The sequence below is a fragment of the Poecilia formosa genome, unplaced genomic scaffold, assembly GCF_000485575.1.
Source record: "Poecilia formosa unplaced genomic scaffold, Poecilia_formosa-5.1.2 Scaffold254, whole genome shotgun sequence".
Lineage (NCBI taxonomy): Eukaryota > Metazoa > Chordata > Actinopteri > Cyprinodontiformes > Poeciliidae > Poecilia > Poecilia formosa.
Genome location: NW_006800193.1, coordinates 550340 through 564378, shown reverse-complemented (window position 1 = coordinate 564378; position 14039 = coordinate 550340). Strand labels below are relative to the sequence as shown.

Sequence of the window (14039 nt, the reverse complement as noted above, 5' to 3'; positions counted from 1 at the left end):
ATCATCTAAATCCTGGCACAGGATTAACTTTCCATTGCAGTGTTTGAAATTATTTCTCTATTCTCTGCAGCAAGCAGGGGTTGCAGTTTACTGGACCTTGCATCAGAAGCAGAAGAAAACTTCTTCAAGGCGTATGGAGGTGAAATGACAAGCGCTTGTGTTGCCCCCAAAGCGACTTTCTGATGCCACCCTGGGCATCTACCCATATGTCCTATATCCAAACCCACCACGCAGAGTCTGCTCCTAAACATTGGAAAACAGCTGCCGTTACATTTGACTGTATAAATTTATATCAATCAAGGACTCCGGTGTTTATTGCTCACCCTCTCTGGTGATGAGCACCACTGACACTGTAACGACAGACCCATTGTTGCCTGAGAGAGTCTTGGACGGACATTAAAGACTGGGCCACTGACAGTTCAGAGATATTTCCACAGTCATTTCCCAATTGCTTTGGACAGTGCAGAGTGAACAACATATAAACATTCCTTTTCACTGACTGCCTACACCCACTCACACATGTGCACACTCACCAGGCATTAGTGCATTAGTATGCTGAAGAAGCTCCTAAGGTTGTATAAATACACATTACCTCAGCCGTAAACAGCACAGGAACCTCCGTCTTAAGTCATTCTCACCGAAAGCTGCAGCGCTAGCCTCCACACGGACAGATCTTCTTCTTCTTGGGCTGATTATAGGCCGATCTCACCTGTTTACAGCTTATATTAACAAACCAAATCCAGTTGGGAGCAGAAAAAGGGGCGCAACCATATGAGTTCTTTTCAAGAAGCCCGGCTTTAATTGTTGCAATATGCTTCTGTTTCAAACTCAATGAATCAGTGGCCATTATTCAAACGCTCGAATGCACATTACTTCAATATCTGATTACTTCAGTGCTTGTGTTACTCTAGTCGGGTCCCCACATGGGGATAGGAGAGCAACCTAATTGAAGACTTACTGTGGCCTGCACCTGAATGTTTTTACGTTTTGTTACATCAGAACCACAAACTTCGACATCTGCTATTGATATTTTTGTGACAGACCTACACAAAGTTATTATGAATGCTTAGTGATAGAAAAAAAATATTCGTGGTTTCCAAAGTTGTATAAACATATAAGTCCTTTTCGCTCTTTGACCCCTTAATATATGTTTTAATTTGAGTAAATACAACTGTGTTCCTCCACTTCAAAGTTGTGTGGTTGACTGTGTTGGTCTTTCGTGAAAACCAAAGATGAATAAATCTTGTAGTATATAAGCAAATGTACTGAATGAACATTCCAAATATTGTGTTGTTTAAAGTTAATATTGCCATCATTTACGTCTGTTTTTAGAGGCAGCTCTGAGAAAAACCCAAGTACATGTTTGAATTATTGTCATTATATTAGTGAAAAAAGTTAAAAACACCAGTCACGTTGCGCTTCCTGAAATTGGTCAGATTTTTTCTTTTTTTTTTTTTTATTGATCAACAAGAAATATCTGAACGTTTTGTAAAAGCAAAATGCATTAACTAAAAGAACGTAGTGGCAAGTTTAAAAATGACCAAACAATCAAAAGAACACAAATATAGTTTTATATATTTATACCCAAAACGCCAACCTACACCACGTTATTTTAGCAGCACACTGAGGGAGAAGGGACCACAGAAGGAGTACATGAGAACATAAAAGCTTCGGGGTATCTTGGGGAAAAAAAAAAAAGAAAAAAAAAATCCAATGACTTTAATGATAGAAAACTTGTTTTTTTTGTTTGTTTTTTTCTTTGCCAATTCTGGAAACTGGAAAACGGTGGAATGCTACAGCTCTGACACGTCGACTGACAACAAACTCCTCATGCCATTTCCTAAACAGACACGACTCGAAGCCATTGCTCTAAGATTCATCCTTTTACAGCAGCTCAACAACACATTTGGCTAATGTGCATTTTGGATCTAAACAGCCGAGATGTTGACGTTAAATTACAGTAACAACCTATAAAATGCGACCGAGGGCAGAGTGGTTACACCAGCTCCCGTGTTTCCGTGCGTTACAGTTCCAGGAGACAGTCCGTGCCAGCGTAGTCTGGGAGATTAAGCTCATATTTTTTCTGAATGTCATAGGGCAGGAAGCGTCCAGCCAAGAAATGCTTCCCAGAGAAGTTTAGCGCGCACTTCTTTGGTGCGATGAGTGAGATGAGAACTTCTGGGTTTATCCCATCCTGACTTGGTTCCTCTGCATCCCAACCTGGGGAAGACAAAATGTTAGTATTTGCATGAAAGTTGCTGAAGTCGAACTTTGATGAACACAGACTAAGCTAACAGCAACGCAAGATTTATTCTTCACGTCTGAAAGCAGACCTGGAAAACTCCGTTTTGGAAGCCAGGGTTCCCAGCTGGGTGCCCTGCGGCTCATTTATCCTGCTTTGTTTGTTGGCCTTAAGTCAGAAGCACATTATTAAAACCTTACCTGAGGGCACGTCCACACTGACAATGGGAATCTTGATTTGCTTTAGGGTGACCAGGATGCCAGAATATGGCTCCTTAATATTGGATGAGTCTGCCTCCAGGCCTAGCATGGCATCGATCACTAGGTTGTAGGCATCATTAATGAGTTGCACCTGAACAAAGAACAAGTCGGAGTGAATAATATAGTTTTAGTTCAATATAGTAAAAATTCAAACAGAACATTTAGCCAAAGTCAAACTTTTTTTTTTCTCCAACTCCATCCTCTAATGGTAAGGTTGTTTATTGGAATCTAACACACACGCAAAACGCACTCCGGCGGGATAAAAGTAAATATTTTCCATTCATTCCTAAGATATATTTATGTTTTGATGTCTAATCTTTTTTTTTTATCTGTGTTTTGGTGTGAGAATAATTTAATCGCAGGTAAACCATTAGTCCTGCTTCAACAATTAAACTAGAAATACAACAAAAAAATGCATGTTAATTTTTTTTTTTTTTTTTTTTTTTAGAATGTCCAGTTATCCATTGGCTATTGTAATCCCTTTTGGCTGATAAAACTTCAGTGATACGGTTCTTACAGCCATTTACAAGAGTTCGAGGAATGTTCACTCCAGTTCTCGCTTTCAGCCGTGAGATGTTTTAAGAGTTTCACATAAAACTCCAGGACTTAATCCATTTCTTAATTCTCAACCAGGTACTAGTGGTCCTACTTGTATTTTTTTATTTTTTTTTTAATAATTGTCATGTAATAGGGCCCATTTCTTCTTCAGCTGTAATTTTTTATGCACTTATATCAACAGCAGCAAGAACCTCCAGTTAGTTTCATGATGACATTTTTAGGATTTTAAGAGTTTTTTTTTTTTTAGCATCTTCTGGTCTGCTCTCATGATGGCCATATGTGGGCATGTTGCCAGTTGTTTTGAATGACCATTAACTTTTATATTATTTTTCACACAGTAAAATGGCTGATTTAAAAGTTTTTTTTAGATCGTCTTTATGAATCGGATCCTAGACACTTACAGTCTTATGGCTTAAGGCCTCAAGCAGCTCTTTCAAAACCAATTAAATGTCTGTGTTATTAAAAAAAGGCAAACCACATTCAAAATGCTAATATTGACTTTGTAGCTTTCCCAAGGCTTAAGCAAAATGAGACACCAAAACCACCAGGAGCCTGTCACAAATACTTGAATTTTAACACAGTCCATAGATGACAAAAAAAAAACACACACATTTGGTTTTTTGTGTTTTTTTTTTTTGTTTTTTTTGAGAATGAAAATATAATTAAACTTGATTTAAATGCACAGATTAAAAAAATACTTTAACTTGCTTAAAGTTTTAATTTAAAAACTTAATAAGGAAGAGCAGTGAGATATGATGAGCTGTGGCAGCTGCAGCAGTTGTAGTGTTCGTAGTATTTGTGGTAGTCACAGTAATAGTAGCGGTAGTAATAATAGTTGCAGTTTTGGACAATGGCAGTCAGTACCATCCATACATGTACAGGATTTGAAATAAGTTTCAAACTAAACCAACTGTAACCACAAATGGAAAACAGTTTGGTAGGACAAGGTTGAAGGTCTTGCAAAATGTACTCTGTTAAACGGTTACTGACCTCCGTAGGGAGATAGGAGAGGAAAGGGATGTCCATCTTCTCACACTGAATTGTGAAATCCTGGTGCAGGCTGTGAGAGGAACGTTTCGGGTGATAGACGGTGGGCTCATAATCCTGCACCAGAAACAGAAAAACATGAAGATGGAGAACAAGAGAGAAAAAGGTTTTTGCCAATGCTCTCGGGACTCGGTGTGGAAAATTTCTCGGTGCACACTTGACCAGCAGTTCACTGCGGGGAGAAAATACTATTGCACCCTGATCAGAAGTTGTGGTTTCAACAGTCTGTTTTCTGCATGAAAATTCCCGTAATAGCTGGAAGCTGAGAAGAGTAGAAATCCAGACACCTTCTGTCTGAGAGGTGTGTGATGCTCAACAGGAAGCACCTGTGACCATGAATTTTTCACAGTCACAAAGATAAATCTTTAAGAGTCAGCAGAATGAGTGCGAGTTAAACTGTGTCGGTTCGTGTTTAAATTTCCCTTTCCCCTTGCTGTTTTTACATTAAGGGTGACTTTGTCGACATCTTACTTTCACGTAAACTTTTAAACACAAGTATCCTATGATGTGCATCTACCGAGGCCTTTCAGGTGAATGACAAAAGCAATCCTAAAGTGCATCGAGTTAGGTCTAGGAATATGTGGATTATGATCTTAAGGACACTTTTCTTTCATTTAAATACGTGGCAGCTTATATTTATGTCAAATGTTAATTCCATTATTCTACAGAACACTATAAGACTTCAAGAGCATTTTAAGTATCAAAGTCAGCTTTATAGAGGAATTGGACACATATAGACATAGAAATATGTAAACTCTACAGTAGACAAAAAAAATAAAAACACACTTCTTTTTAAATGGTTGGCTAAATAGCACAAATTGTGCATATTTTTGTTTACAGGTAGAGTATCAGACTGCTCTCCCAATAAGGTGTTCTTCGTGTCCATCAGAGAGGAAGCTCAGAACAAGAAAGTCTTTCTGTGGAGGTTGGTTTTTGCAAATAGCTCTTTGTTCAACGGACGGGTACAGTTTGTGTCCAGGATATGTGGGTTCTGCAGAGATATATCTCAGTCCTTTGATGTGGGAACAGAAACAGCATCTTATTTGTTGTCACATTAGAATGATGCAGTGTTAAGTGTTTGGGTTTAACCTCATCTGCCCATTGAGAGTCCAGCTGGTGGTGAAAATGCTCTTGTCAGTACACCAGACCATAAAATAGCATGCCGAGTCACACTGGTCCGTGCCACTCAGTGGGAACAAGGCAAAAGAGCACAGAATAACCGCAACACGGTTTTTCCTGTTAACGTGGCTCTGTGTTAATGGTCCATTCCCTCTTGGTGTTTGTTCTGAGGATAACAGATTCAATATATCTCCCAGTAAGCTCACAGCAAGTACACTTAGTCTGTATCTGTGGTTCCTACTTGAGCTAATACCAGAACTGGCAGTGAGTGTTGGTTTGGTATTTTGAGACGTGGCAAATATAGCTTGGTTCATGTACACTCACAGCTTCTATGGCATATTTCCACCAAAACTCTTTTGTTTGTTTTTTTTGTTTTTTTACCCAATGTATTGAAATTTTCCATATGAATTCATTTTTGAGTTAAATTATGTAGGTTCGTGTTTGAATTGCCCTTTCCCCTTACTGGGAATTACCGTTGAGCAGAAAACGTAGAAAAAAATAGATTTTGTCAGGGTTAGTCACTGGACCTGGCATTTGTTTGACCTGAACAGAAGTTGCAGGCTGCAAATCCAGAGAAACTGAAGAAGAACTCTTAATGACTGTTTGCAGAGTCATTAAGACAATAGCCAGGAAAAATGGTGCAGAAAAGCTATTTTCCCGTAAATGTTCACATTCACCAGCGCCAAGCTTCCAGCCCTTGAGGGATGGTGGTGCTTTGTAGAGTTTAGTTTTCAAACACACGACATTAAGAGTAACAGTTTGTCATTTTCGTGTAAAAAATGACCAATTAAAACGACACACGACATTAAAAGTAACAGTAAGTCATTTCTCTGTAAAAACAATACAATTTTCCACATGTAATAACGTGTCTTCTTTAAATAGTGTGTGCAACCTTCTGTCATTTACTTAACCCAGCATTAAAATGTAATTCATGTGTAAAATATAAGGGACTAATATTATGGAATTTCAACAAAGAAATATAATTCACTGAATAGTGAACTGCATTGGCTTATGTTGCAGAATTAATCTTTTTTTTTTTTTTTTTTACTTTCAAAGCGTATTAGCTTTAATAAAAACATATATGTACTTTGTTGTGCTGAATTGTGTTTTCTTTCATATCAATGAGGAACCTCATGATTTACACAGGAGTCTGAATAAAGGTTGACATGTTTGTGCGACATGCAAATGTTGGATATTTCACGTTCATTTCCATACTTTGTCTAATCACATTTACAGCTCTGCGTCAGGTGTGTGTGTGTGTGTGTGTTACGTGTGTGCGTGTGTGTGTTCTCGTGCATGCATGTTTCTCTCATTCTGGTGTGCATTGTCCTGTTGACAGGGATCTCCTCACACTTTAAGCACATGTACTCTTTCACACAGACACTGATCTGCTGTTCAAAGTTAGCGCCGTTTCTCAACTCAGACAAGCATGATCCCCGTTCAGCTGTGTAGGCTGAATTGTCTTTTAAAAACCAGAGAAATGAAAATGTATTTATGTAGCACAGGGTCAAATAAAACCAATGTATCACATATATACCCTTGAATATCTACGTTTTGTTACGTTTTAACTCCACACGGATGAAGCTAAAACTATTCTGCTTCAGGAGTTCTGGGATGAACATATTTACAAAGATTTATATCTTTAATGGAAAATGTACGTTTGTTGTGTAATTTTGGCTTAATTGAGGGTATTGTAATTTTTAAAGTCTGTATACTCCAGATAACAGTTATTCAATTACTAAATTAGTTGATGATTATTTCAAAGTTTTAATATTTCATTGAACACAATTAATCCAATTTACTGCTTCAGCCAAAATGGAGAGTTTTCAAAAAACCACCGTATCAAAATCTTTGTTTATTCATTCTTGTGATGAAATCATATGAGAGGATTTGGAAGAGAACATTCCATAAAGACGAATTTGCCTGCTTAAATCAAAATCCCCCAAACACGTTTGTAACTTGAAACTGTCCACGCACAGTAAATCTACCATAACTGAGAGTTGTGTTAAAGTGAATGAATGGACTCCATCCTAAGCCAAAGATCTTCAGACTTCACCTCTGACGCTTCTCCACTAATAAAGTCAAAGACTAAAACGGGATAACATCGCACATTTAATACGAGAGACGCTAAAATTGTCAGCGATATATGGAAGTGATGGATCGCTGCTCTTAAAATAAATTGTCTTGACATGTCAGTCAGTGTGCGAGCTCCAGAAATAACTCCAACATCGCACCGGGTGGGTGCGGGGGGGAGTGAGGCAAAGCTTCAAGACGCTTTTAATGGGAGTAACAATGGCATGATATCATCATGACTGTCTGAGTGCCCTTGCAGAGAGTGTAATGGGATAACTGCTTCAAGCCGTTTACAGGAGCCGAAATGAAATTCTGTAAAGCACTTAGGGCCTGTATACAGAATCCCCTGTTAGTCGTGACACACGTTAAAGTTTGGAGATTGTTTTTCATTTGTCTGAATGACTCGCCAGGCTGTTTTTAAGACCGTTTTAACGAATCATTTCTCAGACCCACATTAGTCACTTTAATATGTTTGGTTTGTATTTACTTACGAATATGCGGAGATGTCGGGCACACACTAGGCCGATGGAGCCATTTTGATCTGGACCGCAGATCACCAGCACTGTCGGTTGCTTCTTTGATAAAGCACTCAGTGGATAGGCCTGAAGGGGAGACATAAATGTGAAAGATAAGTAAAGCAAGGGAGTGCTATTTTTCTTACATAGCTCAAATTCTCGCTCTACGGGAGATCTTTCCTGCCCACAGTCATCACAATCTCGACTCTGAAGAAACTTGGTTAGCATGAGTTATAACAACAATTGTTTTAACTAAAAAGTACTTTTTAATAGAATCAGTTGAACTGAGTTGAATCGAGGGCTCCACGTTGGCGCAGTTGAGCTAAAGAAGAAACATGTCAACAAGAAATAACAAAAAGCCCCAAAACAGAACCATGAGGATCGCCACGGAGAAATCAGTTTGAAGAAGACCTGTAATTTGAAGCAGCCACGTGGAATCAGTGATTTCAGATCTGGTGGTCTTTTGTATGAAAGGTTTAGGTAAGACGAACAGTTCAATTCCCTGTGCCACTTTACACCCGAACATTATTTCAGACTCTTTTAATTGACCGCCAACAGTCGTTATTGAGATGTATTAAGAATGTTACATTTTTCCAAAGCAGCAGTTAGCCGTGCAACCGTCATCTTCTCAAGAATATTGGTGCGAAATGCTAAAAAAGTTCAAAACTAGAGCATCAGCTCGGTTCTGGCACTCTCACCTGTGGTTCTCATTCAGCACGGGTTACCCGATCTTTACCTCAGGCTTTTCATCATTCTTTAAATATTAGGCCACAGAATGCTGCTGCTGCTGCTGCCAGAGGAGGCTGAAAATGGCACCAGCTACACTGTGTCTATGAGAGACAGTCTATTATCATTAAAATAACCCTGGCAACAGTGGAAAAAATTCCAGTTCACTCTTCACGGGATGCCTCTGTATATATAACACACCTTCTGTCTCCATCCCGACTGCTGTGGGCTGCTGGCGTCTGTCTTGTTTAGTGGCTTCAGTCTCCCTTGTAAATCAGCCCGCACCTTCTTAAGGCAGACAGGTATTCACCTGCGGGGCTGTCTTCCTGAGAGACCAATCTTCCGTCTCTCTCAAATAAACCAAATCGCCATGTTAGCGAGAGTATCTTTGAGCGTATGTACACGCTCACTTTCAATAAAATGGTCCTCAGTCATTTCACTCTGACTTTCCACAGCTTCTTCAAAGTACTAAAAATTGAAAAGCAGTTCTCAATATCAGATCAAAAATAGGACACCATAATAAATTTGTTCACTTCGCTAGAACTGTTAAATCTATACTTCAAAGTTGTTACATGTATATTTTAAAAGAGTTACTTGTTTTAAAGTCGACAGACTCTTCCAGCAATAGAAACGTGTGTATCGTGAGAAGGAAGTGTCCATGGCCTAGTTCGCAGCGCTCATCCATCAAAAGCAATAAAACGTAGACGAAAATTCCTCCACTGTGTATAAAACTCATCTACCTCCATTTTCAACTCAGTCTTTCACCACGGCAGCAAGTTCATGCGGGGGAAACAGGCCATCGTCCACGTCGGATAATTGGATGGATAACAAGACTCCGAGCGCATTAACTAGAGCGATGAATCCGGAATATGGGAAAGCGGCTGTTATCTCCATCATAACAGCTCAGCGGAGAAATAACCACGGTAACTCAATGAGATCTGAGGGAGATTGTTTCGCCTGCCGTGGGCCATGTGGGATCGATCGCGGGGTTTAAATTGGGCGTCTGGGTGACGACGGAGATCAGCACACGCAATAAAAACCAGAAAGTATTCTTTGTACTTTGTAGAAACAAAGGAGTGTGATTGTTTGCTTCTCTGTTTGTCAGTAGGTTAATTATGAGGGCCCGCGTCGGTGATAATTAAACTTGGACAAAAGACTTGGTTTTGCTAAAGTAAGATATCGATAACTGAAGTTGTCAATTAAATGAATAGTGTGGCCTATTTTTAGTTCTCAATACTTTGCAGCATCACCTTTTGCTACAATTAGAGCTGCAAGTCTTTGGGGGAAAATACTTCTGCCAGCTGTGTTCATCTAGAGTGTGATACTTTTGCCAATTAGTCTTTGCGAAAAAGTTCAAGCTGAGGCAGATTTAAGAGACTGTGGGTATCAATTTTCAAGCCTTGCCTTATATTCTTATTAGGACTTGTGTTGAAACTTGTACTGGGCCATTTTCACACATGCATATGCTTTGAGCTCAACTGGACCTCTGGCTATTTAAAAGTCACTTCTTTTGAAGCTTCTAAGAGGGTTTCTTTGCCCAGTGTTTTTGATCCGTCTCATCATTCTTATCAATATCACCATCTCTGTTGAAAAAAAAGAAAGAATCACCCACAACATGATGCTGCCACCACCGCGTTTAGAAATTGGGATTATGTGTTCAAGGTGATGCGTAGTGTTTTTTTTTTTTTTTTCAAACAGGTCAGTATTTTAGGTTCAGGGGCACCTTCTTCATTTTTTCAAATGTTCCTTCTGCTTCACAGTAAGTAGAAGGAAGAAGTAGATTTAGAAAATCCCAAGTTTGTATTTTTGGTGTAAAAATAGGGGAAGATTTAAAAGGAATTCATTCTCTTGCAAAACAGTGTATACGCTTGTCAACAAAGCGTGTTTTTGACTATCGCTGCCATCGAGCAGCTATTTTCCTTCCGACAAACCCTCTAAATTGCTCAGAGGCAAACTGTCCAACAATTGGCAAATGAGCAAAATTGTGAGGAAAAACTTTTTTTTTTCTTGTAAGTATATATTTACAAAGATGGCTGAGTAATATGTGATAAGTCAGTGCAAAAAATAAAGCAGTGCACCCCTTCGGGCATGTTCTTTCTGAGAACAATGTGTTTTTTTTTTGTTTGTTTTTGGGGTTTTTTTACTGTTTTGCCTTGAAAGAAAATCAGCGCTTGGGGTGGAAAAAACAGGGGTCTGACATCAACTGTATAGGGCCGGAGTTGTGCAACTTTCAGACGTGGTCCCTGGTCCAACACACCTGCATTAAAGCTTCACTTCCAGGCCTGGAGTCTGACACCTCTGGTCTAAAAGGAGACATAATGATTAACGGTTATATAGCAATAACACAGAAGATGCGTTTTTATATTTGTTCATAATGGCGCTCTGTATCCGTTGGTTCAGTGGGGAGGAGGAACTTCAGTAATAATAATAAATCCACTAATCTATGATGAACAAAATAGCCTGTCTCTTCTTCAAACTGGATGATTTAAGCAAGAATGTTGTTTACATATGGACTCACCACATTTCCTGTTAATAAAGGCAAGTTTAACAGTTGTTTTTGTGAATGTTGAGAGGGATCACGACGATCACTGCTGGAGCCCTTTCTGCTGCTGCTGAACCCACGAGGGTAAAGTGCCGTGTGAAACCGCAGCTCACTTCAGGCAACGTTGTAAAGCATTATCAAGCGTCTGTGTAATTTCATCTGCTAAGGAAAGCTTGATAAATCTGACATAAATCTGTTGAAATTAGTCATTAATTCTGATTTAGGGCTCTCAAATCAGCAAATAACAGAGTAATTACCAGAAGGGGATATAAATGGCATGTTTAATACGGCCTTGGAGGCCAACTGCTTTGTTTATGTGCTTTTTTTTTTTTTTGTTTCTTTTTAATGAGAAAAGAGGGACTGCCAGAGTGATCTTCACATAAATATTGAATTTGACAGCTCTTTTTTTTTTTTTTTTGATCATCATGTGAGATACAGCTTGCAAGCCCGACCCAGTTTTTCTGTTCTTTAATGTATTTTGCATAGATTCATATCCAGCGGTAATAAAAGCTTGCTTCCTGTATTGGGTGAAATATGTTGGACAGCTTTATTCCAAAATACCTTCAAGCAACTCAAACCACCTCAGCAAGAATTTCTACAGACATTTTCAGCATATTTCTTTCATGCCTTTAGTTTCTGGGTGTTTAGAAGGTCTTTTTGTTTCATTATGTCACAGTGCGATTGTTGGACTCTATTGAAGCTTTTAGGAAGCGACTTAAGACGTTCTTTTTTAAACGAGCGACAATTTATGTTGGGATGATGAACTTCTTAAATGTCTTTTTTTGTGTGTGTTTTTATTGTTTCTAAAAAAATTTTTTTATTATTTTTACTATGAAGCACTTTGTGAATACTGCCTCAGAAAGGTGCTATATAAATAAAATGTACTTACTCTACAGTATTTTTTATTTTACTTTTTTACATTTTAGGATGAAGTGCTTAACTTAACACTTAATGCAACAACCACCAACTGAATTTTACTTTATTAATATTTTGTGTCATAAACCAAAACAACGTGACGCAAAGTTGTGAAGTTGAAGGAAACGGATGCATGAGTATTTTTCTAAGATCTTTTGGAAAGAAACCTGTGTTTTTGTATTCACCACCTCAAGCCAATGTGGTTGTCTCACTACACGTTTTGTAAACCTACAGACTAAAATTTGCATCCGTTCTTTCTTACAAAGCAGCTTATACTTGATCTTATTGGATGTAGAGGAACTGTGGCTATAGATCTATTTTCAATTGCATTTAGGTCTGCGCATCGAATAGGGCCATTCTCGTGATTGTTGCAGCCTCTAACAGCTTTTCTTCTAAGATTGTCCTGAATATAGCTCCATAAATCTCCCCAGCTTTCCTGTCCCTGTTGGGGAGGGGAAAGAACAGTCTTGGTGTCCTACTGAAAGCTGAACATTCACTTTTTCTCCAGAATTGTCCTAGTTTTAGCTCAGATTGTCTTTGAGCTCCAGCCTCCATGCCTGTGCTTGAGGAAAAGCATCATCACAACGTGATGCTGCCCCAACATGCGCCACCATGGGAATGGTGTGTTTAGGTCGATGTGCAGAGTTTGTTTCTGCCACACAGCGTTTTACATCTAGGCCAAAAAGTTTTTGGCTCCTCTGACCAGAGCACCTTCTTCCACATACAGTATTTGAATAGATTTGAATGTACTTTATTAATCCCAGAGGGAAAGTCACAGAGGACCTGCTGGACACTGTGAAGAAATTAAAAGTGTCTCTAATTTATTTTAGAATACCGGCAGCTGTGGTTGCCTATGCAAATTATGGTAACACTTTATTTGTAGGGCTGTGCATGTTTCTGACACAACACCATCATAAACATGACATAACACCTCTTAAGAACATGAAGGAGTCTTCATACATCCTCATGACTGCTGGCATGAAGTGTGATTTGGTAAATAATGACCTTTTAAGGGCAAAGTTGCACTAAAAGTCCATCAAAAGTGTCAACTGTGCATTTAAAGTGTCATTATTTACTGAATGACACTTCATAGTCGTAAATGTTCATGACAGGCGTTGTGTCAGTCTTGCGCACACCTCTTAAAATAAAGTGTGACCCAAATTACTTTAGCTGAAAAAAAGCAACATTTTTATGCCCCACTTGTTTAGCAGGAAACAGTTCATTAAAATAAACGGTTAATTATAAAAACAGAAATATAGTCGTGGTCTACTGGACTCCAGAAAGAGTCTACAGATGTCTAAAAGGGCAAGAAAGAGCCTGAGTAAGAGCAGCAACATTAATACTGTTCAAAACATGTTTTTCTTGATTGTAATAGTGTCTCAAAGGGAACACTTAAGAAGTAAAAAAAATCCCCAAAAAACCTCTCAAGTCATCCTTCCAAACTGTCATGAAACACACACCATATCTAAAAAAAAAAAAAAAACTACCAGCAGGCCTAAAAGCAAACATTAAATCACAAGAAAACAGAACTTTTTTTTTTTTTTTTAGATTTGCACCAAGACCAAACGGTGGTCCTGAGCTAAAGAATAATTTATTGCCGCATGGCAACACAAACGTCTCCTGTCTCCATTCAGGTGTTGAAAACCCTCAGACTGATACAGAAACATTCAGTCTGGAGCTGGTGGTTGTGGCCACTGCTGTTAGAACACTAAAGGGATTACTTTCAGAGAACCTATAATCTATCTGGCAACCAGGAGTGTAGGGGGGTGTGTGTGTGTGAGAGTGTGCAAACGTTTGTTTGTGTGGAGTCCAGCAGCAGCAGCAGCAGCAGCAGCGGGAGCAGCAAGCCAGCAATGAAATCAGTGAAATCAGACTGTCTGCTGCTCCTTCTACTGTAATTTTCCCTAAATAGCAGTGATGTCATGTTCAGCAGCGAGCGCTGCTGGCGGCTGTGGGCAGCCGTGATCTGCCGCATCCAGGCCGTGTTTGTCTAGTAACACTAAGCTGTAGGGTCTGCTGGTGGAGGGCCAGGCATGAGGCCA

General features: G+C 39.1%; 1 protein-coding gene across 1 annotated transcript; it reads right to left on the bottom strand.

Moving 5' to 3' along the window:
- Positions 1-1408: 1408 nt before the first annotated feature.
- Positions 1409-7931, bottom strand: LOC107838430 (yjeF N-terminal domain-containing protein 3-like). The gene is made up of 4 exons (XM_016680702.1): positions 7791-7931; positions 4051-4164; positions 2443-2593; positions 1409-2220 (listed from the first exon to the last, which is right to left on the bottom strand). Exons 1-4 carry the CDS (start codon positions 7914-7916, stop codon positions 2024-2026), a joined length of 588 nt encoding a protein of 195 aa, XP_016536188.1. The 5' UTR covers positions 7917-7931; the 3' UTR covers positions 1409-2023.
- Positions 7932-14039: the final 6108 nt, after the last annotated feature.